This window comes from Sminthopsis crassicaudata, chromosome 3, assembly GCF_048593235.1.
Source record: "Sminthopsis crassicaudata isolate SCR6 chromosome 3, ASM4859323v1, whole genome shotgun sequence".
NCBI classification, from domain to species: domain Eukaryota; kingdom Metazoa; phylum Chordata; class Mammalia; order Dasyuromorphia; family Dasyuridae; genus Sminthopsis; species Sminthopsis crassicaudata.
The window spans coordinates 330,967,181-330,992,830 of NC_133619.1; the positions used below are offsets into that span (position 1 = coordinate 330,967,181).

Sequence of the window (25,650 nt, forward strand, 5' to 3'; positions counted from 1 at the left end):
CCTGTAACACATTTGAAAATCCTGAGGTAAAGAGGAAGCATAGGCAAGGTCCATATTAATGCTTGAGATTTATTACTTAAGGAAATCAAGTGGTACAAAATGGAAATTTGTAGTTTCATACAGAACTCCCTTCCTCCCCCCCCAAAATAAGTATTAGTGTTTTTCTATTGCAAATAATATTAACTCTTTGAGCTAAATTTTTTTTTAATCATATTAAATGGATTTTGCATGCCCTGTCTTTTAGAGTGTTTAGCCTAAATGAGGTATTTTAGTGATTTTTAAAAAATTTATCATTTTACATTTGAGGAAGCTAAGGCCCAGAGTGACTTGTCCAAGATTATACAGATAGTAGGCAACTGGATTGGGATCTCAACTCATACCTTTCAGACTTCTAATCTGGCAATTTTCCTCACATACAACACATTTTCTTTTAAAATTATGACAGCTCAGTGCTAAAAGTTTAGCTTGATGAGATGTGCGGTTCCTGCAAAACAAGAGAAGGGAATTGTAAGGGCCCTTTAAATGGGCAGCGCCACAGCGCATTGGGAGATTGAGGCCCAGAAGTAATTTCTGTGGATATTAGGCCTGCTTTGTAGGTGGGATCCTGTCCATTTTGAGATAGCTTCGTAATGGGTGACTCTCTCGCTGATTGGCTGTGTGTGTGACCTCACAGGCCCTTTATAAGCCCACTGCAGGCAGCAGTCGTTCTCTATAACCTGGCACTCTTCACCCTGGCTCCCTAGCCTGGGTGGCCAAGCCGAGATGGGTAGCCAAAAGAGGTAAGGATTTTGGTAGTGAACATGTGGGTCTTCTGACCAGGTGTTCACTCGGGAACCAACAAGTCAGGGCATTATGTGAGTACATATAATAAAGGCTTTTAAGATTAAAAAAAAAAAAATTATGACAGCTCTTGGGATAATTAGGAGTATCTGGAGGCATTACTAAATCAAGGTTAGGCATAAGCGCATTTAAGAACCTAGGGTCAAATTATGATCCATGTATGACAGATATATGACATGGCTATTTTTTTATTCCACATATGTATAACCTACATATGCTTAAAAAAAATGAATCATAAAACCACGATATTTAGATTATTTGGAGACCCTTCTAAAATTTCCTGATGTGTTTTCCTCTGTGTTACCATTGGAGTAGAATTTGATGCTCTCATTAAGTCATGCATTCCTTTATGTGGAGCTGGGGTGCTGCTCTTTTAGGAAGCTTCTATTTCTAAATTCTCTGTTATTGTTAGGTCATGGCAATCAGAAAGGGGTCCAAGTTGGGAAAAAAAAAAAAATCTTGAAAAGCACATTGCATAAGAAAGATTGCTGATTAAACTGGTCATGCAATTACATAAAATATTACTAAAAAAAAAAAGGGGTCCAAGTGAAGTGGGAAGGGACAAAAGGATTAGAAAACCTTATTCAAAGGTGAATAGAGACGTCAGGATTAATGAGAATTAAGATTCTTTTTTTAGATTTTAAGATCAAAAAGCTCTTGAGAGGACTAGAGCAAAAGATAGTTTCTTTATATTGTTATGAGGCAGAGACAAGGGACCAGTCCCTGATGGAGCTGAATTTATGATCACAATCCCTGGTAGAGTTGCTTCAGCTGTGTTTACTTTCTGGATATCTCCCCGGTACAGATACAGTACAAGCTTGTGTATTAGCGAGGTGAAGTTCTTTTCTCTTTATGGCTCAGGTGCCAAGCAAATCCTAAGCAGATGGCATGATTTCATATTAGATGAAGAAGCAGGAACTTTTAAGTCCTGCTACAAATTCAATCATTTATCAGCCATGAAGTTGAGTAAATCTTTAATCTAAGATTGAGGTTCTTTAATCTAAGAAATCCTTTATGGTTGCTTCCAGATCTAAAATTCTGTTCTACAATTAACATCTAAAGTGCATTTGTTCTGTGATTATCAGTCTTTTTCTGACTCAATTTTTCCATCTTATCTATTCTATACTAGTACTTCATAAAAAAAGAGGCATAGATAAAATAATGTCATTTCCTTTTTCTGAGGCAACTGGAAATAAGTAATTTGCCCAGGGTCATATAGTAAATATCAAGTATCTGAGACTGGATTTGAATTTAGATCCTCTTGACTCCAAGGCTGGTATTCTATCTACTGTGTCATCTTGCTTCCCCAATAAGATAATTTTAGCACAGGATCCTGAATGCCATGGGAGGAAAGAGCAATCAATATATCAAAAAAAAAAAAAAAAAAAAAAAAAAAAAAAAGCCAGTCTCATCATTAATTTTGAACCATCACTGTATGGAAATACTATAGCATATTTCATTTGCTAATTCTCACACCCACTTACCCTAAATGACAAGGCAAAAGCAAATAAGTTTCTTTAAAAATATTTTAAGAAAGGAAAAATATCTTTTAATGTAATATCACTTAAATTTAAAAATATATATATATACTTAGAAGTTACAAGTTCTTTTCTGTAACAAAAGTTGTGCTACTAGACTGATTACTTTTGGATTCACCAAACAATCTAGCAAGTCATCTGTAGAGATGAGTGGTTGAGAAGGGCTTGTGGTGTTATCAGAAACAATGTTATCTGCAAATGGTATCTCAGCTTTATTCATCACTGGTTGCTCTTCTGCAGAATTTAATTTCCCCAGATGTCCCTCGTTTTCCATGACAAGGTCTTTCACATTACTCTCAGATATTCCTCTTTCTGAAGATTCATTTTGAAGACTGGGTAATACTGGAATTAAATCCAGGCCAAAGGGAATCTTCTTGGGCTTAGCTATATTTGTAGCTAACTTATGAGAAAGTGATTTTTTCTTCTTTGCTCTGATGTGTGCACCCAACTTCCTTTTTTTCAAGGATGTCTCCACTCTGTGCTCACCATTTTTTTGGAACTCTGTAGGTGTTAATCTTTCTGCTATTTTGTTGTGTTCCAAATAAGCAGAAATGGCTCCATTTAAGTATTGACAATTGATTTCATGAGATGTTCCCTCTACCTAAAGAAAAGGAAAGATTTTTTTAAAAAGATGTATATTTATCTTAATTCTTCTACAAAATGAATAGCTTCACCTGAAGCTATCTTCCCAATAAATTATCAACTAACACAATAAAAATAAGAAGTTCCCTACTTCTGTAGGATTTAACCAAGCTTTGGTATTTGTGGGATCTTCTGCAGCTTTCATGGCACACACTAGCATTCGGGTAATAGCCTCTTCTACTCGAGCCTGGTGATCCTCCTCCTATGGACAAGAGGAAAAAAAATGCCTTTTTAAGAAATGATATTGTGAACCATGACTAATACTGGAGAAAATGTGTCTAATCTTCCTTGCAATTTTACTGGTATCTTGCCAATGACACATGATATTCTTAGAACATCCCGGCTAATCCATAAGAAGTACACTTTTGATGTATTTAATTAGCATATTCCTTAAAGAAGCATCTGTATACAAATTAGCCCAGAATATTTTAATTTAATCAAACTTATTTCAAATTTTTTCAATCTTTTTCATTTTGACATACTGAAGAGCTTTAGATGATTCTAAGACACACCAAGCATGGGGATAACACATTTTCACAACAAAATCTCATAGTTCCTTCTTTTTATATTTGGGATAAATAAAGGAAATGAAATATAGTCCTTTTACAAACTTTTGATTACAATACGGAAGATAGTGGGGGATGAAAATGGCAGAGGGAAGAAAGTCAATGTCCTCACTTCATCTAGAAAAGGCAGCTGGGTGACTTAGTGGACCTGAATCTGGAGTCAAGAAGACATGATGAGTTCAAAATAGCTATGTGACTCTGGACAAGTCTCTTAACAAACTCTGCTTTAATTTCCTCAAATGTGAAATGGAGATAATAACATTTATCTCCCATGGCTATTGTGAAAATCAAATGAAATAATATTTATAAAGCACTTTGAAAACTTTAAAAGCACTGTATAAATGCAAGATATTTATACTACTACTTTGATGGGTTGAAAATAGACTTTCTCTTTCTCCAAGAATATTAACTAAATGCTGAGTAATTATGGCCAATTTTGATCTTAGAGGAGAATTAAAGAGATATCTCTCTCCTTTTGGTAAAAAAGTGGGAGATTACAAGTGAAAATGTCTACATTATCAAAAAATCATTATGAAAGTACTGCTTAACTGTTACAACTTTGTTAAGAGGTAGGGCTCATTTGCTGGTAGTAAGGTATTATATTTCTTGAAATGATGATGATATATAAAAGCAAAAGGCATCAATTTGGAACTACGCCCAAAAAGTTGTCAAACTGTGCATACCCTTTGACCCAGCAGTGCTACTACTGGGCTTATATCCCAAAGAAATACTAAAGAGTGGAAAGGGACCTGTATGTGCCAAAATGTTTGTGGCAGCTCTTTTTGTTGTAGCTAGGAACTGGAAGATGAATGGATGTCCATCAATGGGAGAATGGTTGGGTAAATTATGGTATATGAAGGTTATGGAATATTATTGCTCTGTAAGAAATGACCAGCAGGAGGAATACAGAGAGGCTTGGAGAGACTTACATGAACTGATGCTGAGTGAAATGAGTAGAACCAGAAGATCACTATACACTTCAACAACAATACTGTATGAGGATGTATTCTGATGGAAGTGGAAATCTTCAACATAAAGAAGAGCCAACTCACTTCCAGTTGATCAATGATGGACAGAAATAACTATACCCAGAGAAGGAATACTGGGAAGTGAATGTAAATTGTTAGCACTACTGTCTGTCTACCCAGGTTACTTATACCTTCGGAAGCTAATAATTAATGTGCAACAAGAAAAAGGTATTTACACACATATATTGTATCTAGGCTATATTGTAACACATGTAAAATGTATGGGATTACCTGCCATAGGGGGGAGGGAGTGGAGGGAGGGAGGGGATAATTTGGAAAAATGAATTAAAAAAAAAAAAAAAAAGGCATCAAATAAAACTTATTTTAAAATATAAAAGTTAAAATATATAGATATTACATTTAAAATTGAGAAAAGGAAAAGATATTGCATGATCTTTTCACTTCAACAAAATGTAAGCAAGAAAGAATCAAGAAAAGAAAAAAATATTAACAAACTTTTATCTTTTATCCCTATTTCACCTCTGCAGGATTCCAGGAAGGTTTCCCTACAAATCTCTCCTATGACTAGTTTTCCTATATTAGTTAATAGTTGCTCCATTTTGCTAATGGATACATACGTAAAACATAGGAGTGATTTTAAAATATCTTTTGTAATTTAGTTCCAAAGTTCTGGATCTTTCAGGACAAATTTGAGCCTCAGGCTAAACCTGATACTAAGTTTGGACTCTCATCCAAATATTGCCTCCTCCCTTTGGATCTTTCACCCAGTACCCATCCCCCACCAACTACTAAATTTGGTTTTAAAAATAACTCCTCTGATGTTTCTGGCCCATCCCCAAGGTCTTTTCTCTATCCTTGGATGGGCAAGCTTTAGTCCTACCAAGAAGTCTCAGCTTCAGCTTGGCCTAAGAGAAGTCTCAGCCCTGACTCCTCTTTGACAAAAGCAATACACCTTCTTGTTCAGGGAATATAACAGAAGGTAGAGAAGGCAACAGTGATAACTTCCACTCTATAGTTCTTGAGAAGAAAGATGTAGTTGGTGATGTGAACAGGAAATTGGAGAGAAACAGTTAGGAAAGAGTACAGTGAGCAAACTCTAGACTTTAAGAATACATTTCAAAAACTTCAGAAAATACATAGCAAACGAGATTCTAAAAATGAAGTGATTATTCAACTGGACTGAGAGTCACAAGGATTTAGCTTGACAAAAAAAAACAAAAACAAAAACAAAAAAACAAAACACTTTTTTCTCATAACAATTACATAAAATCTAGAAGCCAGGGAAGTTAAGATCAATCTCATAACTGGGCACCACCCTACATCTTTCTTATATGTCTGTTTCTGATTGCTAAGTAAATTATGCTTTCATTCCTCAGAAAGGATATAAAGCCTATAAGTCCAGGGAAGTAAAGGGGGTTATGTAGAAAGAGAAAGTAAAATGAGATTAGAATATCTCATTAGATAACTGGAGTTTGTCCCAGGCTTGTATTCTTGTGTCCCCTGATACTATCTATGTATGTCTTATTTTCTCTGAAATCAGCTAAGACTCATCCCGTTATGAAGACAGAAAACCTGACATGCAGAGAAACAGAGGGACATATCTGAAGATCTGTGGCAAAATGAAATGAGGTATGTGCATCTCACAAAAACTACACCTTATGCCTTGTTTGCCACAGCTGTTAAACTGGGGGGAGATATGACATGCGCATAGATTAAAAAAAGAAAAAAAGATGCATAGTAAAGGGATATGCATAGAAAGGGATTGGAAAGCACTTAAAATTGGAGGGCTGTCAGCAAAAGCCTTGTGAACAGCAAGTAGTCCTCTAGTTGTGCCTTGAAGTAAATCAAGGATTTCAAGAGGTGGAAGTGAGAAAGGAGGGAAGATTCCACCATTGAGGCAGGCTGTGAAAAAGTGGACTTGAGAGGAGGAAGGTTGTGCGCAGGGAACAGCAGCTAGGTCAGTCTGCCAGAACACTGAAGGTATGAGGAAGAATAATTTGAAATCAATATAGAAAAATAGTTTGTAATCAGATTGTGAAGAGCTTAAAAGTCAGAGGAATTTGTATTTTGTCCTTAAGATATTAGAGCCATGATAGGAGAGCTGACACAATCAGATGTAGGATTCAGGAATATAATTTTGGCAATGGTGTGATGAATGCATTACTGGAAGGAAAGACTAAAGGTAAGGAGATCAATTAAAAGCAAAAATTCAGGAAAGAGGGAACAAGGGTAGAGCCTAGAGTGAAGAAAGAAGTACTTATTAGACACATTTGTGGAGGCTGAAAAGTCAAGACCTTGCAAATGATTAGATATGGGAAGTGATAAGATTAATATTCTCAGAATGGGAAAAGGGAGAACACAGAAAAAAAAACTCTTCAAAGGAGAAAATTAAGAAAAAGGATGTCAAAAGGTAAAAGGAAATTCTCACCTGTGTTAGGAGGTTGGAATACAGAAAATTATAAAGTAGAGAAGGAAGGGAAAATGGACTAGTTAATATTTAGATTAATTAGATTAATTTGGATTAAATTAATATTTAGTTAATAAATGTCAAGCTCTTTCAAAAGAGAGGATTTGGGAACTATCTATGTATTCCAAGAAATAATCATGTAGGAAAATGGTAACTTGACTGAAAGGACAGATATAGATGCAGAGGAACTCACCAAACAAAAAGGAAGATGGAAAACAAGAGTAGGTAACAAGATGAACAAAACACATCCTCTAGAAGATGGCACAGTGCCATAAAAATTTCATCTGAAGACTAAAACTCAGCTCAGCTACTGGATGAAAGCAGATGAAGAGGGAAATTTGGAAAGTGGATAGTTGGTTGTTAAGATATGGCTAAGAATGGGATTTAAAGTTCTGAAACATTATTGTGAACACAGGAATTATAGGAGTTAGGGATGGAGCACAGCTAAACAAGGGCTAATAAAAATAGATTTGACTAAGATATCTAATTAAAGAGGGCTTTAAATACTCAGCATTTTTATATATTACCAACACAATCCAAGAGCAAGAGATACAAAAAGAAATTCCAGTTAAAATAACGGTCGGTAGTATAAAATATTTGGGAATATATCTACCAAAGGAAAGTCAGGAATTATATGAGCAAAATTACAAAACACTTGCCACAAAAATAAAGTCAAATTTAAATAATTGGAAAGGCATTAAGTGCTCTTGGATAGGCCGAGCAAATATAATCAAGATGACAATACTCCCTAAACTAATCTATTTATTTAGTGCTATACCAATCAGACTCCCAAGAAACTATTTTAATGGCCTAGAAAAAAAACAATAAAATTCATATGGAAGAACAAAAGGTCGAGAATTTCAAGGGAAGTAATGAAAAAAAAAAAAAAAATCAAAAGAAGGTGGCCTAGCTGTACCTGATCTAGAACTATAAAGCAACAGTCACCAAAACCATTTGGTATTGGCTAAGAAATAGACTGGTTGATCAGTGGAATAGGTTAGGTTCACAGGGCAAGATAGGGAATAAAAATAGCAATCTAGTGTTTGACAAACCCAAAGATCCCAACTTCTGGGATAAGAATTCATTATTTGACAAAAACTGCTGGGAAAACTGGAAATTAGTATGGCAGAAACTAGGCATGGACCCATATTTAATACCACATACTAAGATAAGATCAAAATGGGTCCATGATTTAGGCATAAAGAACGAGATCATAAATAAATTAGTGGAACATAGGACAGTTTAATTCTCAGACTTGTGGAGGAGGAAGGAATTTGTGACCAAAGGAAAACTAGAGATCATTATTGATCACAAAATAGAAAATTTTGATTACATCAAATTAAAAAGCTTTTGTACAAACAAAACTAATGAAAACAAGATTAGAAGGGAAGTAACAAATTGGGAAAACATTTTTACAGTTAAAGGTTCTGATAAAGGCTTCATTTCCAAAATATACAGAGAACTGACTCTATAAGAAATCAAGCCACTCTCCAATTGATAAATGGTCAAAGGATATGAACAGACAATTTTCAGATGATGAAATTGAAACTATTTCCACTCATTTGAAAGAGTGTTCCAAATCACTACTGATCAGAGAAATGCAAATTAAGACAACTCTGAGATACCACTACACACCTGTCAGATTGGCTAAGATGACAGGAAAAGATAGTGATGAATGTTGGAGGGGATGTGGAAAAACTGGGACACTGATGCATTGTTGGTGGAGTTGTGAAAGAATCCAACCATTCTGGAGAGCAATCTGGAATTATGCCCAAAAAGTTATCAAAATGTGCATACCCTTTGACCCAGCAGTGCTACTACTGGGCTTATATCCCAAGGAAATACTAAAGAAGGGAAAGGGACCTGTATGTGCCAAAATGTTTGTGGCAGCCCTTTTTGTAGTGGCTAGAAACTGGAAAATGAATGGATGCCCATCAATTGGAGAATGGTTGGATAAATTATGGTATATGAATGTTATGGAACATTATTGTTCTGTAAAAAATGACCAACAAGATGAATACAGAGAGGCTTGGAGAACTTACATCAACTGATGCTGAGTGAAACGAGTAGAACTAGGAGATCATTATACACTTCAACAATGATACTATATGAGGATGTATTCTGATGGAAGTGGATATCTTTAACATAGAGAAGAGCTAATCCAAGTCCAATTGATCAATGATGGACAGAATCAGCTACATCCAGAAAAGGAACATTGGGAAATGAGTTTAAACTGTTAGCATTTTTTGTTTTTCTCCCTAGATTATTTTTTACCTTCCGAATCCAATTCTTCCTTTGCAACAACAACAACAACAACAACAACAACAACAACAACAACAACAACAACAACAACAACAACAACAACAAAATTTGGTTCTGCACATATATATTGTACCTAGGATATACTATAACATATTTACTATGTATGGGAATGCCTGCCATCTAGGAGAGGAGGTGGAGGGAAGGAGGGGAAAAATTCGGAACAGAAGGGAGTACAGGGGATAATGTTGTAAAAAATTATCTATGCATATGTACTGTCAAAAAAATGTTATAATTATAAAATTAATAAAAAAAGAAAAAATAATAATAAAAAAAATAAAGAGAGCTTTAAAATGGAGCAAGCAAGAAAGCTACAACATAGATTTGAGAAGACTGACACCATAAAGATTAGCAAGTACAACATGGGAGGTGGGGAAAGGAAGAATACCAGAGGATTCATAGTGACAATATCCAAGAAGAGAACCAACTATAAAAAACCCAAGGTCTTATGTCTCCATAAAAATATGCAAAGTATGAGTAATAAATAGTGTAAACTAGTGTAAAGAGGAAAACTTCTTATGAAAATCTTGGGAAAAGTGTGGAGAGAACAGTGTAAAAGAAATGACAGAAATAAGTTTTTAAAAAGAGATACTTTTGATTCAAAAGGAAAAGAACAGATTTTTTTTTTTAATTCATTTTTCCAAATTATCCCCTCCCTCCCTCCACTCCCTCCCCCCAATGGCAGGTAATCCCATACATTTTACATGTGTTACAGTATAACCTAGATACAATATATGTGTGTAAATACCTTTTTCTTGTTGCACATTAATTATTGGCTTCCGAAGGTATAAGTAACCTGGGTAGATAGACAGTAGTGCTAACAATTTACATTCGCTTCCCAGTGTTCCTTCTCTGGGTATAGTTATTTCTGTCCATCATTGATCAACTGGAAGTGAGTTGGATCTTCGAAAAGAACAGATTAAAAAGGGAAGGAGATCGAGCAATTTTTTATTCTGATCCAGGTGAATCTGCCTCAAGCCTCTTCCCACTCCATTTAATTGTCAAACTGATTTCCTAAAATGCACATCAGTCATCTCACTCAAATTCCAGCAATTCCTATCACTCTAGGGATCAAAATGCAGAATCTTTTCAAATTTAAAGTTTTTTATAACTTACTCTCCTTTTTAATCATATTTTTAAAATGCTCTAAATCACTATTGTTCAGAAAATGCAAATTAAGACAACTCTTGAGAATGTCAGAGAAACTGGGACACTAATAATGCATTACTGATGGAGTTGTAAAATGATCCAACTATTCTAGAGAGCAAACTGGAATTATACCCAAAGAGGGATGTGTGTGTGTGTATGTGTAAACTATCCATGGCTTTGATCCAGTAGTCTCACAACTTGTTCTGTGTCCCAAAGAGATCATAAAAGAGGTTAAAGGACCCACATGTGCAAAAATGCTTGCAGCAGTTCTTTTTGTAGTGGGGCAAGGAACTGGAAACTGGATGGATGCTCTTCAGTTGGGGAATGACTAAATCAGAAAAGCCTGGACCTACATGAACTGATGCTGAGTGAAGTGAGCAGAACCAAAAGAACATTATACCTAGTAACAACAAGATTATATAATGATCAGCTGTGATAGACTTGGCTCTTCTCAACAGTGCAATAAATTCAAAACAATTCCTAACTTGGGATGGAAAAATGCCATTCTTATACAAAGAGAACTATAGAGACTGAATGTGGATAAAAGCATAGAATTTTCACCTTTTAATTTTTTCCCCCATAATAGCTTTTTATTTTCAAAATACATGCAAGGACAGTTTTCAACATTCACCCCTGCAAAACTTAATGTTCAAAATTTTTCTCCTTCTTTCTCTTCCTCTTCCTCCCTCTCCTAGATAGTAAGGAAACATGTGCAATTCTTCTAAACATATTTCCACATTTATCATGCTGCATAAGAAAAATCAGATCAAAAAGGAAAAAAAATGAGAAAGAAAAAAACTCAAACAACAATAAAAGGTGAAAACACTATGTTGTATCCTACATTTAGTCCCCATAGTCCTCTTTCTGGATGCAGATGACTCTCTCCATCACTAGATTTTTGGAATTGGCCTGAATCACTCAATATTGAAAAAAGCCATGTCCATCACAGTTGATCATTCTGTAATCGTAATCTTCTTGTTGCTGTGTACAATGTTTTCTTGGTAATACTCACTTGACTTAGCATCAGTTCATCCAAGTCTCTCCAGTCTCTCTGAAATCCTGCTCATCATTTCTTATAGAACAATAACATTCCATTACATTCATATACCATAACTTATTCAGCCATTCTCCAACTGATGAGTATCTACTCATTTTCCAGTTCCTTGCTAACACAAAAAGGGCTGCTACAAACATTTTTGCACATGTGGGTCCTTTTCCTTTTTTAATCATCCCTTTCAGATACAGACCTAGTAGAGATACTGCTGTGCTTTTTTTTCCTTTCTAGAGGCTTTTTCCCTCTTCTGATCTGATTTTTCTTGTACAACATGAGTATAGAAATTTATTTAGAAGAATTGCATAAGCTTAACTGTTATAGATTGCTTGCTTTCTTAGGCATGAGGGAGAAAATTTGCAACACAAGGTTTTGCAAAGGCTAATGCAGAAAACTTTCTATGCATGTATTTGGAAAAGTAAAATACTATTGGGGGGGAGGGGAACTTACTCCATTCTTGCTTTCTTATACATTCCTTTTTTTCTTGTTCCACATAACTTTTTGATCCAGTGATAGAGGTCTCTTTGCTGTTCCTCAAACAACACCTTCCAACTTTTGGATCTGGGCATTTTCTCTGGCTAGAGTATGTCCCCCATGCTGAGGTTTTCTTTCCTTATCTCCACCTCCTGACTTACCTGAAATCCTTTAAGTCCCAGCTAAAATTGTGCCTTATACAGGAAGCCTTTCCTTATCCCGCTTAATTTTAGTGTCTTTTCTCTGTTGTTTATTTCCTGTTTATCTCATATAAAGAACATGTTATGGAAGAGATAGTAAGGGAATATTTAGAAAGGGAAGCAGTGTTCATCAAATGCTAACATGGTTTCATTAAAAATAGGTAATACCAGATGAAGTCTTTTTTTGTTTTTTTTTGTTTGTTTTTTTGTTTTTTTTTTTAATTTTTGAAAGAGTTTCTAGATAGGGAGATCAGAGGAATGCTATTTCAGAAAAGCATACTAGAAATTTTCTTGCTAATCTTAGGATTGTATAGATTTAGAGTGAGGAGAGCCTTTTATGATTTTATCTAGTTGAACTCCCTAGTTTTTGTGATGAGAACACTGAAACTCAAAGAATGATTCTTGTCTAAAATCATATACACAACATGTCTGTGTAAAGCCATGAGTAGAATCTAGGTTCCCCGAATACTAATTTAATGGACTAGAAAAAGATTTGTAGGTTTGATGATAATACAATATTACATGCATTTTGCACTGTTTGAACAGTTAGGCCGCCAAACTGTCATTAATGTTGGAGGACTTAAGTTATCTTGGAGGGGGGTCTTAAATGGAATGCCCCGGAAGCTCTAACCTTGAGCTTTTCAATATTTTTATCAGTCACTTGGTTATTAAAAGCATAGATAGAACATGTTAAATGTGCTATCAACAGGAAACTAGGGAAAACTTGTGATGAAAGAATTAGGATACAAAAGAATCCTGATAGCCTAATATTCAGCATAAAATAGTAATATCAAATTTAATAGAAATAAATAAAAAGTTCCCTATTTGGGTTAAAAAAATTAATTTCACAAGTACAAGCTGGTCATACTGGAGACAAATAAGTTCCCATGAAAAAAGATATCATTCTACTAGATTATAAACTTAATATGGGCAAGCAATTTGATAAAACAGTCAAAAAAATTTCTATTAGCTTAGATTGTAAGAAAAGAAAACCATTGTTCAAAGCAAGGATAGACTACATCTGAAGTAGATTTCAAAGAAAATCAGACAAACTTAAGTCCTGAAGTGGATAACTGTACTATGAACATGTCACATGAAGACAATGTCTAGCCTAAAGAAGTGAAGACAGGGAATGACAGCAGATTGCAAGTTTCTAAAGGGCTGTGACATTGAAGAGAGATGAATGAGACTTGTTCTTCCTGGGCTTAGAGGGCAGAACTAGGAGTGATGGGTAGAAGCTGTAAAAAAGGGCAAATTGAGACTTCATGAAAGGAAGTCCCCTAGTCCCCAAGAATCATAACTGTTTAAAAGTGAAACAGCTGCATTGGAAATTATGGAACTTCCTTTTTATAGATGTTTAAGTAGAAGTGGATGACCATTTGTTGAGGTCATCAATGTAAATATGACTGGGTATGGTTAAGATTTAAATTCTACTGCACCTACTCGCAGACTGGAATAGCCTACTTATTAAATCTATTAGTTAAAGTGGAGATGTGATTTCTGTACTGAGCTGGGAAAACTGGATTGGATAACCTCTAAAATCATTTCTGAAACTTGTTTTTGTGCCCTTCCTCTATACTTCAACTAGCCTCTATTCTTCAAGTCCATTTTCTCTAATGTAACCTTATTTTTCTAGAACAGTGTTTCTTATTCTTCTATGAAAACCTAATTTTTCTCATTCAAAACTATTTCAATTCTATCAGCTTCATTAGGTTTCCCTACCTGACCTAAAACAAGTTTGTTCCCACCCATCTGGTCCACCATCTCTTTACCCCTATGATTGGTACTATACATATATATACTTATGAATGGATTTGCAAAAATTGAAAGAAAATGATTGCCATCAGGGTAGATCTTCAAAAGAACATATAGCTGGCTCAAAGAGCAATTATAAGAGGACTGGAAGAATGCTATGAGTAATAGCATTAAGTGTAATTTTTCAGGTGATTGTTTTCAAGAGATCAACTCATTCATCTATTTAAGTTATTGCTTGGTTAAAACATTAATAACACTGACTTTATTTTTACATATGCTGATTCTAAAGAAAGTATTTTCATTCACAAAAGAAAAAAGAAAATTACCAGTTCAATCCATGAGTTTATACTGACAGTGATGGGGTCAATGGATTCTACATAATGCCACCAGTGCCTGGGAACAAACAAGACCTGAAAATAAGAAAAACAACTATTAGCACATTAATGAGATTTTTAATTTTTAATATTTAGGTGTAGGGATCTAACTCGGGTTGCTTAAAAAGAAAAAGTGAGAGGATAAATGAATATGAAAGCTGGAAAAAATTAGGAAATGCTTCATAGTAGATGATTAAAATTTAGGATTCAAATGAGTAGAGATGGGGAGGTAAGAATTCTATTTTAGACAAGCTGAGATTTAAATGGTAGGAAGGACTTTAAGGGATAAAATATAAGGAGAACTGGAGGTTGAGTGTAGGGCCTTGTCAAACAATCAGAGAGTGAGAAGAAAAACAGGTTAAAGAGAAAAGACATAGAAGAACTTGAATGTGTGGCATCAGGGAAAGGAAGGGGAAGGGGAAGTAAAACAAAGACTTAAAAAAGGTCTTGAGTTATTTCAGGAGAAAGGTGGAGAAGTTAAGACTAAAAAAGTCAGCTGGCAGAGAGCAGCAAATGGAAGGAATAGATAGACTATTAATATGAATTTAAAAATAAAAGGGAAGAAAATGGGAGAGCAGCTAGAGACAGATCACAAGGTCAAATAAGGATTTTTTTCATCTCTCGTCTCCCATCTTATTCATCCTTTTCTAAGAGGCAGAGCAGATGGATGAGGGGAGAGGGAAATTAAGAACAAAGATAAAAGGAAGGATACCTGATCCCTTAAGGCTGAGGAAGACAAGAGAATTTAAAGTGGGTTGTTTTAAGAGAGAAGACTTTCTATTTGCAAGCTCTTAAAATTAAACAATCTACTTTTTAAGCCACATTTAAGTATAAGGCATTACTTCATATTACTATGACAGCACTTCTTTGAGTTTAAAGAGAAGATTTTTACTTTTCAATTTATCTCCTGAGAGGAATTCTCTTACTACTTGGATAACCAGAGATAGGATAAGCAGGATAGCTTATTGGGTTTGGGATCCAAGGATGTATATATAGATGTATATCATCTTAGAGCATAAACTCTAAAACCCTCTGGGTATATACAAGGAGTATAGTGATTGGAGAAAGAGCTGTATTCAACATAGATACCTTTTTTCATTTATTTATTTATTTTTTCTGACAGTATATGAATAGATAAATCTATGGTACAGTCCCCTTCTCTTTTGTATCTAAACTAATGTTCACATTTGACAATGCATATATATGTACCCAGAAACAGGAATGTCAAATAGTAGTTGAATATCATAAATTCTGGGAAACTATTTTTTAAAAAAAATCTATCATCTCTTTATAAGGTTTTACTTTAGCTCCATATTTGAAATGAAATGTTTTGTACTTTTATTATAATCTGGTAAACATCTCAACTGTAAAGTTTATTCTTCACTATCTAAAGGAAAAATTTTTTTTCAAACAAACAAGAATGGAAACATAACATAACATTTGTAACAATTATATTTCTTTAGGGGATTTCACAACAAGGCAATTAATAGGAGCAAAAAAACTTTCCTAACAAGTAAAATCAAATACTAGAAAGCAAACAATATATTTTGAAAGAACTATATAGTTAGAGAATGGAACTAAATACAATTTATTTGAAATTAATTGATTGTTAATTTGAAATTAATTTAGGTACTCATTTCATTTTTAACAATTCTTTATAATAGATTCATTTTAATAACAACAAAATAAGTATTAGCCTTTACAAAGTGCTTTAAAGGTTTGCAAAGCACTTTATATTTATAGCACCAACCTTCTAGAGAGGTTATAAAGATAAAATAAAATATTTGGAAAATGCATTGTAAATTTAAAAGTATTATCTAAATGCAAACCATCAACATAACTGTTGTCATCATCTCATTTGATTCTCAAAACAACCCTGTAGCAGATAATTATACCTAATTGAGAGAGGTGTTATTATTATTCAAATTTTAAAGATGACGAAATCAAGAAAAACTAAAATCATTTGCCACAAGTCAAAAAACTCAAAATGCCTGATGTAGACTTTCAACTCAATATATTGTTGTATGTACTATGCTCACCTAACTGTCTCAGTCTTTGAGATGCTCTAAAATTTTATCCGATTTTGCCTCATGGGTCACTTACTGGTCTAAACTGTCATTGCATTTCCTCCTAGCTAACCCTTAGATTACCTGAAGAAATTATTATGAGAACAACCTGAGAGCTTTTGAAGTGGACTCAAGAGCCACAGTGAGCTCTTTGAAATTTACCTTTCCCCATTCCTCAGTCATAGGAACAAACCTCTCCTTCCTCAACCCATTTCCAATACATTGTGAGGAAGAAATTTGTAGGAGGAAAAAGGCCAGGCAGGGGTAGTAAAAAGAAGAAAACTGTATCAGCTTACAAGAAGATAAAGGATATAGGGATAAAAAGGAATATTATCTCCTCCTTCCCTTTTAAGTGAACGAATTACCTGTCCCGGGTACAGTGTAACCATATGTCTTTGAGCTTTCAAAAACTGAGGAAAGTGTTTTAAATCAGGATTGACAACATTCACTTTGCTGAAAACACTAGATTCTTCATAGGGGATTCTGGTTGGATAAAGAAAAGCAGTATCTTCAGGAGGGAAGAGATGCCATCTTTTCCTAAATCCAGGGGGAAAAAAAATATGAAGGTTAATATTCTATGTACTAGATAACAGACAATATAAGTTAAATAATGAATTAATTACAATCGAAGTGAAATCAGTTTAGTTCAAAAAATCATAAGCTCTTAGAGCTGGGAAAAATCTTAAAGGTCATCTAATTTAAAATGTAAAAATTCTCTCTGTGTTATATCCAGACTATATATTGGATGGCACTGCTTATGGCATCCTTTTCCACTGTTAGTAGAATTTAATTTTTAAACAAATATATCTTCTGCTGAGCCAAAGTCTACATTGTTGTGCCTTTGATGCAGTGGACCCTGTTCTATCCTATGGATCAAGTCCTTTTTCTCTTCTATAGCATGATAGCTCTTCAAATATTCAAAGATAAGTAGTAGATGTACTTTTAGTCTTTTCTCTTAGGCTAAATGCAATCAGTGCTTTCAACCATGCCAATTATAACATGCTTTCTAGAAGTTTTATTATGCTGATCAGGAATTCCCCAAGTCAAGAATCTTTTAAATGAGTGTCATTTAAGCAATGGATATGTACAGTGCCTTTAAAACAGATATAAGGATACCTATTGAAGATTGCTGACCTACAGAAAAACAAGAAATTAGTCTATTCACTTTTGATTTTTTATATTGTATTAACACATTTAAATATGTAAACACATTGTTTAGTTCCCGATTTTTATGGCTAGTTAATTATGAGGGAAATGAGAGAAGAGCAAAACAGATGCTGGAGAAAAAAAGAAAATAAACTGTAAGGAAAGAGATGGAAAAAGAAGAATGACAAGGTGTTCATTTCTCTCTAAAGGGGTATTATTTATTTCAGTGTTAAGGGTCCCCTTTCATTCATAGAAAAGAAACTAAGAAATGAGAGTAGAGTATTAGAATAAAAAGGCTTACAAGAATGAGATGAAAGAATCAGTGTTAAGCCATTGGTGTTATAAACAAGTGGGATATAGTTATCAAAACAAATAACTAATATATATGTGCTTTAAAAGTATGACACAGTTCATCCTCACTTGAGCCTAAACAACAAGATAACGGCATAGGATAGATGGCACCAATATTATTAACTTCATTTTATAGATGAAGAAACTGAGTTTCACAGATTAAATGATTTGTTCAAGGTCACATACTGGTAATACAAGTTCAAGCCCAACTCAGGTCTTCCTAAGAAGTCCAGCATTCCATTTAGCATTCCCATGCATAGCCTGATTCTTAAAATTTTTCTCAAAAAAATTTGATTTTTTATACTAGTCACAATCTCTCTTCCCCATCCCTACAAGCAAACAGTTAAAATGAAACATCAATTTTGTTTTTCTTTTCAAACTTCAAAGTAAGTTTTTAAAATAAAGGTTTATTATCTCATAAAATTGTGAAGGATTTTTATAGATAGGTAAATTTATGGTTTGGGTTTTAGAAATATACTATATATTATAGTTTTCTATCACAAGACTGTATATTACAAAAGTACCCTGATTTTTAGTTGCTTACTTCTTAATCTTTAACTTACATGATTATCAATATTCCTCTGACATGCAAGATACTAGTCTTATCTTTGTATTTAAGAAATATGAAGACAGTCATACTTCACTAATCATGAATCTAAATTGGAGAGGTCTAATAATCTCTCCATCATTTCTCAAGAAACTAAGCTAACAGATTTGACTCTGGAAATGCTTATTTCAAATTTTCAAGTGTGTTTATTCACCATGGATTGGCAGTTTGATGTCAACAGATCAAGAGATAGGGAAGTTCACAACAGGCATTTTATATATGCTTATTAAAGGAAAAAGAAAGAGGAGTCTAATAAATAATGATGGTATTGAGAATGTGTCTGCACTTTCAGATAATTCATAATTTCTTTATTTATTTTGGGTTGAGGCAAATGGGGTTAAGTGGCTTGCCCAGGGTCACACAGCTAGGAAGTATTAGGTATCTGAGTTCATATTTGAACTCAGGTTCTCCTGACTTTAGAACTGGTGCTTTATCCACTGCACCACCTAGCTGCTCCATTGTTTTTTTGTTTTTTTTTTTCCTTAAATAAAAAAGGACAGCAATGTTATTGGTACAAAATATTTCTAATATAACCAACTGTAATAGCAAAATCAAAACAAACCCCACAAAAGTCAGATATAAATTAAGTGCCCAACATGTGGGTAACATATAAATAAATCATGGCGTATCATTGAACTGGAGTATTATATCACAAGAGATCACTTTTCTTTTCACCTTTTGCATTTTCTTTTGCTGTTTATGTTACTAAATTTGCCAAATCTAATGGCCTTTCCTCAGACCTTATCCTTCTGAAACGCTAAAGTTTCTGACAGAGATCACCCTCTTTTCCTTGATACTTTCATCTCTCTAGGTCCTTGTGATATTGCTCTTCCCTAGAAGTATGGGGTAGTCTAAAAGGTAAAATTCTTTGAAAAGTAGAGGCAGAATGGAGAACGAGAAAAGGCCTTTCATTAGATATATCAGGTAAATCACTGGTAATTTTAGAGAGAATGATTTCAGTGGTGTGGTAATGATGCATTTCAGAAAGATATAGAAACGACAGTAAGAAAAAAGCATTGTGTATTAGTTTTTGCTAGCTGTTTTAGCAACTAAAGGATTCAAAGACAGATGGATTGGTTTGAGGTAGGGCAGCAAGTGAAGGGGAACTTTATTTGTAAGATGGTTAAACCTGAGCATGTTTAAGGGCAAAAGGGAAAAAAAAAAAAAAGTGAGGATGATCAAAGAAAGTATGAAGATAAGGGATTAAAAGAAAAAGTTAGGCATAAGCCTGGATAAGAAATGTAAATTGATATAGCTTGGAGAGTAATTTGGAATTATTCCTCAATATTTACTTCTCAGAGTAATGGAATAACAGGGGCAAGACGGAATAAAAGGAAATTTCATCTTCATGAAACTTACTGACATTAAAAACAAAAGAACACTGATACTCTTTAAAAACATTTTGGAAAACAGCATGCTACATCATGCTACCTTCACAAAGACATTCTTGGTTACCTTCCTTGTACCTGGAATACTAAGTTACAACCATAGGAGTCCAAATGGCAGGGCGTGTTGGCTCCCACTGAGCCAATCCACAATGTGCTTTCTCTTCCATTTCTTCCAGGAAAGCCAAAGTCAGACCATACTACATTCTGTTTTGGGAAAAAGAAGTTCCAAACAAAGACTCAATCAACTAATTACTTGATAAGATGCATTACAAAAGTTGGTTCATTTGAAAAATTTTTGAACTCTAGAGACACAGTCCCTTAGATATTCTATTGGACATGGTGGTTAGGTGGCTAGGCCAACCCAAGAAGCCTACAGAATCTACGAACTTTATGAAGTAGTAAAATAACTAATTCCAACAAGTCAGCAATAATCACTTGTTATTGTTTTGAAGGGAAATTGCACTTCAAAGTTCGACTCTAAATGAAAGGGGTTCTTCTTCCCACTACAGTACACTTCTTCACACTTTCTCCCTGGGGTATATATAGCAGATACTTATGTTTCTGGCAAACCACTTTTTAGGCAAAGTCAAGCAATATGAATCTACACAGTGGCCATGTTCAAAAATATATCTTTTTTTTTTTTTTGTATCTTCTATCCATCACTTCTCTGTGAGGAGATAGGTTAATGTGCTTCAACACAAATCCTCCAGAAACATGTTTGCTCATTGCTTGATCAAGATTCTTAAACTTTTCGAAGTTGTGTTTATTAGAAACTGACCAACGCAATGACAAGCCAAAGTTAGTCCAAAGGACTCCCAGTGAAACATGACAGCCACTTGCAGACAAAAAGATCATGGACTTCTTCTCTTTTCCTCTTTCTGATAATGCAGGAATTTATTTTGCATGATTATAATATATGTAATTTGGTGGGGGGAAGAGAGAATTCGGAATGGAAAGAAAAGTAGAATCAGTTATGTATTTTTTATAATGTTGCTGTCCTTGTATAAATTGTGTTTGGCTGTCTTCAGACTGTGTTAATACGATTTGCTTGGTATTATGAAATACTATAAACATTGTTAAATGATGGTATTTAAGAGGGAAACAAAAAAGGGGTTGCAAACCACTTGTAAAGGATTTCAATTTTTAAGGAGTTTTTAAGAATTGTAAATTTTTCCTAAAGTCAAAATATTATCCAGATGAAAAATAAGATAATGCCTTACCTGCAAAACATCTGTATTATCTTGAAATACACTGGCGAGATATTTGTAGTCAGCATAAGCCCAGAATTTGGAATTATCATAATGGCTAAATGGCCCATCAATGCTAACACCTTGGCCACAGTTCCAGGCTAGAAATTCCTCAAGTGTAGCATCTACATAACTGCACACAGTTTCAAACTGAGGAACTGGAACATAAGTGAAATTAGTGTTAAATCCATTCCAAGAATAAAAATGGAAGCTGACTTCAATAATTACAATTGTAGTTTTCTTTGAAGAAAAAAAAAAAAAAAAAAACCAAACATTGTCTATCATGAGCTTCTTTATTAGGATAAAAGTAAAATGACAATGCAGCAGAATAGTCCATTCCAAAACAATGACCATGTTTTGCTTTTTAATCCTTCAAGAATTTTGATTATCCTTTAGGGTCCTCCCCAGCTCCATTATGTCTGTGTCTGAGGTATAGCACACAGAACTTTATTATCTTAAATCTAAAAATCCTTCAAAATGTTCAAAGAAATGCAGTGGCTTCTGTACAAAACATATTTTTATCTGAAAAAAAAAATCTTTCAAGAAATATAATCTATTAAATTCTCATGTGACAAGATGAAATCATTTGTTTTTCCCAATTTTAAGTATTAGAACTTAGGAGAAAGGAGAGGAAGGTTATCCTTGAATCTTAAGGAAAAACATTGTGTTATTGGGAGTATCATCATGTCAAGAGAGAAAATTTGGGTACCTAAGAGTAGATAAAGAAACATAATTTCTCTCCTGGAAGAGTGGTGAAAAGGACCATGAGAAGAAAGTTGCTTATGCTGGCAGATGTGGTCCTTAGTTACTTGTTTAATAAATGTTTTTAAATTAGTTACACAGTGGTTATGGAAGGATATAATCAGAAAAGACTGAAATAAAAGCAAAACTACCAGTAACATTTATCATTTAAAAATTAAGAGGTTTGAATTCAGACTCTAGGTATATATAAAATATGTCTATCTGTCTGTCTGTTGAGTGCTATGTGAAATTCAATATATCAATTTATTTTGGGGGGGATTTAATTTTCTAATGTGTAAATGAAGAAATTGGAGGACATGATCTCTGAAGCCCATTAATATTTTATATTTTGTGATCTTGTGAAATTAATATCTCTGGAACTTGTAGCCTACTATTTCAAAATTGATGATAATAAGACAAATGAAAATTTTATTTTTTCTCAATCTATGAAGCAGTTTTTAAAAATAAATAGCTTAAAAGGAGCATGTTTAACCTACTTAAAACTTTAATATGATGAATGAAAATGGATGCTATTCAGACAAATGAGTCTTAAATATTCATTGGAGAAGGTCCTATGGGATTCTGTTAATAGTTCAAAGTATAAAAACAGACTTCAAAGGAATAAGACTCCATTTCTTTAACATATTATTTAATCCAGACTGGCCTTCGTTCCATTTACTCTAATTCATTGAGGTTTGGGTTTTTCTTTTGTTTTACCCAATGGATAATAAACACATACATATTACACAAAAGCTATATAGGTATCTTTATCTCCAAAATTTTAGAAAATACCTAGATGGCATCTGCAACAAATCATTAAGGAGAACCTATGGATGTTCTGCGCAAATTTCTAACTTATTAAGATGGTATTATGGAAGGAAACTATTAAATCTTCTGTCAAAGAACGTTGATCTGAACAAACTATTACTTGATCCAGTTTTCTTAATTTAATACCTTGTTAGATATTATATTTGTATCTATTTTTAGCAGCCTTTTAACAGAATATTAAATAAATATGTTTGTATCCCCATATTTATTCTCCCTTATTTTGGTCTTTTGTTCTGAATCTTAACTGCAAAGCAGCAAGCATTGTACAAGTTAACCTGTGAGCACATAGAATATTAACTGAAATGAATTTAAAACATGAATCATGATAGATCTTCCAAAAGAGAAAAGACATCTATAGGGCAAGAGATCCTTTCCTTGCCTAGAAATGAATGTGATGACCAGAGGCCATAATAATGATTTGATTCCAGGTCAGGGAACCAAATGATAATATTAATGACAGTGCAAAGAGTTGTGGAAACCCCTCTTTGGTCGGCATAGGTCCAACATGAAAGAATTCATATAACCGAAATATTAGATTGGCAAAAATGAAGTTTATTGTGAGTACTGCAGAAGTCAGCTTTTACTAAGAAGACTGACTTCCAAGTGACAAAGTTCTGGCAGAGAGATAAAGTTCCTAGCAGAGAAATCCTGGCAGAGAGGTAAACAGGTGTTAACACTGAGAAAAGAATGTCCTCTCTTGTGGGTAGGGATCCTGACAGGCAGCTATGCCAAGGAGGGAGAGAGGGAGAGAAAGAGAGAAAAGAAAGGAAGAGAAGGGGGGGGAGGGGGAAAGGAAGATAGAGTGAGGGGGGAAGAGAAAGAGGTTCTTTGGCATGACATGGTCCTGCTTTTAGGCCTCTGCAAATTATGAACTTAAAAATTGTGTTTTTATAAGAAAACCTGAGATTGAGGTTTCAATTGAATGAGTTTCCTTCAATGTTGTCACTGTCCCCAGGCCTAGATGAGACCACTTATTAGGAATGGTCTTGAGCCAATTTTCAGCTCAATAGGGGTCCACAGAAATCTAGATCTCCAGCTAAATGAGACTACTTTGAACTAAGTAAGGAATGGTCCTGGGCCAATCTTAATGAACTTAACTTAATTGCCTGAAGGGTGGGTTCCTGTCAGAGGAGTTTCAGGGCTCATCCCAAAAATTAAGGACAGTTTCAGGGTTCCCCTATAACCTCATCAATATCACAATCCATTTAACTTCACTATTTTTGCAAGATGATAAATAGCTGTGTAAATAATCAAATAAGTAAGTCCCTCCTTCCCCCTCCCCCATTCAAATTCCTATACCTACAAAAGATTATCCAATTATGCTTAATATCAGTCAGTTATTCACAGACTATTTTGCTAGAGGATCCAATAAAGTTTATATAAAATAAAGCTCTTTGTACAACCTTATATTCAGACCAGAGAATGATTGGCTAACAATTTAAATAACAAATGATATGTTTTCAGTAAATCAGAAGTTATACTTCTGACTGCAGATACTTTTATGGGTAATTTACAGGAAGAGAGACAAATATCTAATGATCTCTTCCACATTATCAGTGACAAAGATGACAAATGCTATACAAATGTTAATTATTATTGTTGTAATTATGATTATGTTCTTTTTACAATGAAGTATTACAAAGGAATGCTTCATTTTATACAGCAGATATACATGCTTTGGAGAAGCTGTGTGAACACCTTGAAAATGTATAAACAGGGTATTTTAAATGTATCAGGGGAAACAGATTGTTTTTGATTGAAACAGTGATTTCATGTGGATAGTATGTTCCTCATAAAAAACCCCTTTACCAATGCATATCAGCACCCCTTCTACAATCTCTAGTTTTAAAGCATTGCCTGAAGCACTTAAAAGTCATTTAAATCATTTACCCAAGGTCATGAAGCCAAAGTTGAGGAGTTTTCTAGACTCCAGAGTACCACACAACCTCAAGAGAAGCTGTTTTTAAAGTATCAGATCATGAGTCCTTTTTAAAATAAGCACCTTCTAATTTATCTTTATGGAGAATACAGCTTGTTACTGAAGGCCCAGTCACAGAAAATGCCCATGTGTGTAGCATGTTAAGGTTTACAAAGTATTTTCTTTGTTATTTCTTTTATCAAGGTGGAAACAGGAGTTCAGAGAGCCTGAGGGGCTTGCATAAGAGTCAGTCAGGAAGTCTCACTAAGGTTTTAATTCCCCCACCCTTTCTTTCTCTTGTACTCAGCTACCACTCCAGACCTGAGACAGACATTTCCTCAACTGTAAAAAGAAGGGTACTGAATTAGATGTTCTCTGAAGGTTCCACCTCACTCTAAATCTATAACTATGTTTATTTTCTTATATTAATGAGATATATTTGTAGAGAGAACAAAAAGAAAAAACTGGCTGTTAAACATACATTTATATATCTTTCCTTATCTTTAATGAGATCCAATTAAGAATCTTTATGTTATAAATACCTTTATTTTCAGTGGAAAAAAAAAACTTATTAATTTAAACATTTGCTTAGGGATTTCTGGGGAGATATAAGTTAAACAAATTTGACAGCTACTCCTCTTTAGGTCTATTGTGGTGCTCAAGGCTAGGAAAGAGGCAGGCAGAGAAAAAAACTCTCTTGTGTGGTTCATTTTTATGCTGTTCCCTCTTTTTCTGAAGAAACTGCCCTTGAACAGTTCTCCAATTTATCTAACCAGCCTTTCTATTTGCTTTTGTTTTTTATCCCTCTCATTTCCCAAAAAACATTCAATGGAGGAGCATGATGGGAGGTGATAAAGCAAGGAGACATCTCAATTTTTGCTCTTGCTCACCTTAATTAAGACTTGCTGTTTTACAAGAGCTCATGAAAAGTTCTATTGGCAGGGGTTAACTTTTGAGTATCATAAATTCCTCTGTTAATCTGGTGAAGTCTAGA

General features: G+C 34.3%; 1 protein-coding gene across 2 annotated transcripts in view; it reads right to left on the minus strand.

The window, feature by feature from the left end:
• Positions 1 to 2,352: 2,352 nt before the first annotated feature.
• Positions 2,353 to 25,650, minus strand: part of HSPBAP1 (HSPB1 associated protein 1) — a 48,192-nt gene continuing 24,894 nt past the window's right edge. For both annotated transcript variants that reach the window (XM_074301396.1, XM_074301395.1), the window contains 6 exons: positions 21,143 to 21,327; positions 19,990 to 20,126; positions 16,796 to 16,967; positions 14,317 to 14,400; positions 3,112 to 3,222; positions 2,353 to 2,979 (listed from right to left, as the gene is read on the minus strand). In XM_074301396.1, the coding sequence (XP_074157497.1) occupies positions 2,431 to 2,979; positions 3,112 to 3,222; positions 14,317 to 14,400; positions 16,796 to 16,967; positions 19,990 to 20,126; positions 21,143 to 21,327 (1,238 nt within the window). In that variant the 3' untranslated portion in view covers positions 2,353 to 2,430. The remainder of the gene's footprint in view (positions 2,980 to 3,111; positions 3,223 to 14,316; positions 14,401 to 16,795; positions 16,968 to 19,989; positions 20,127 to 21,142; positions 21,328 to 25,650) is intronic.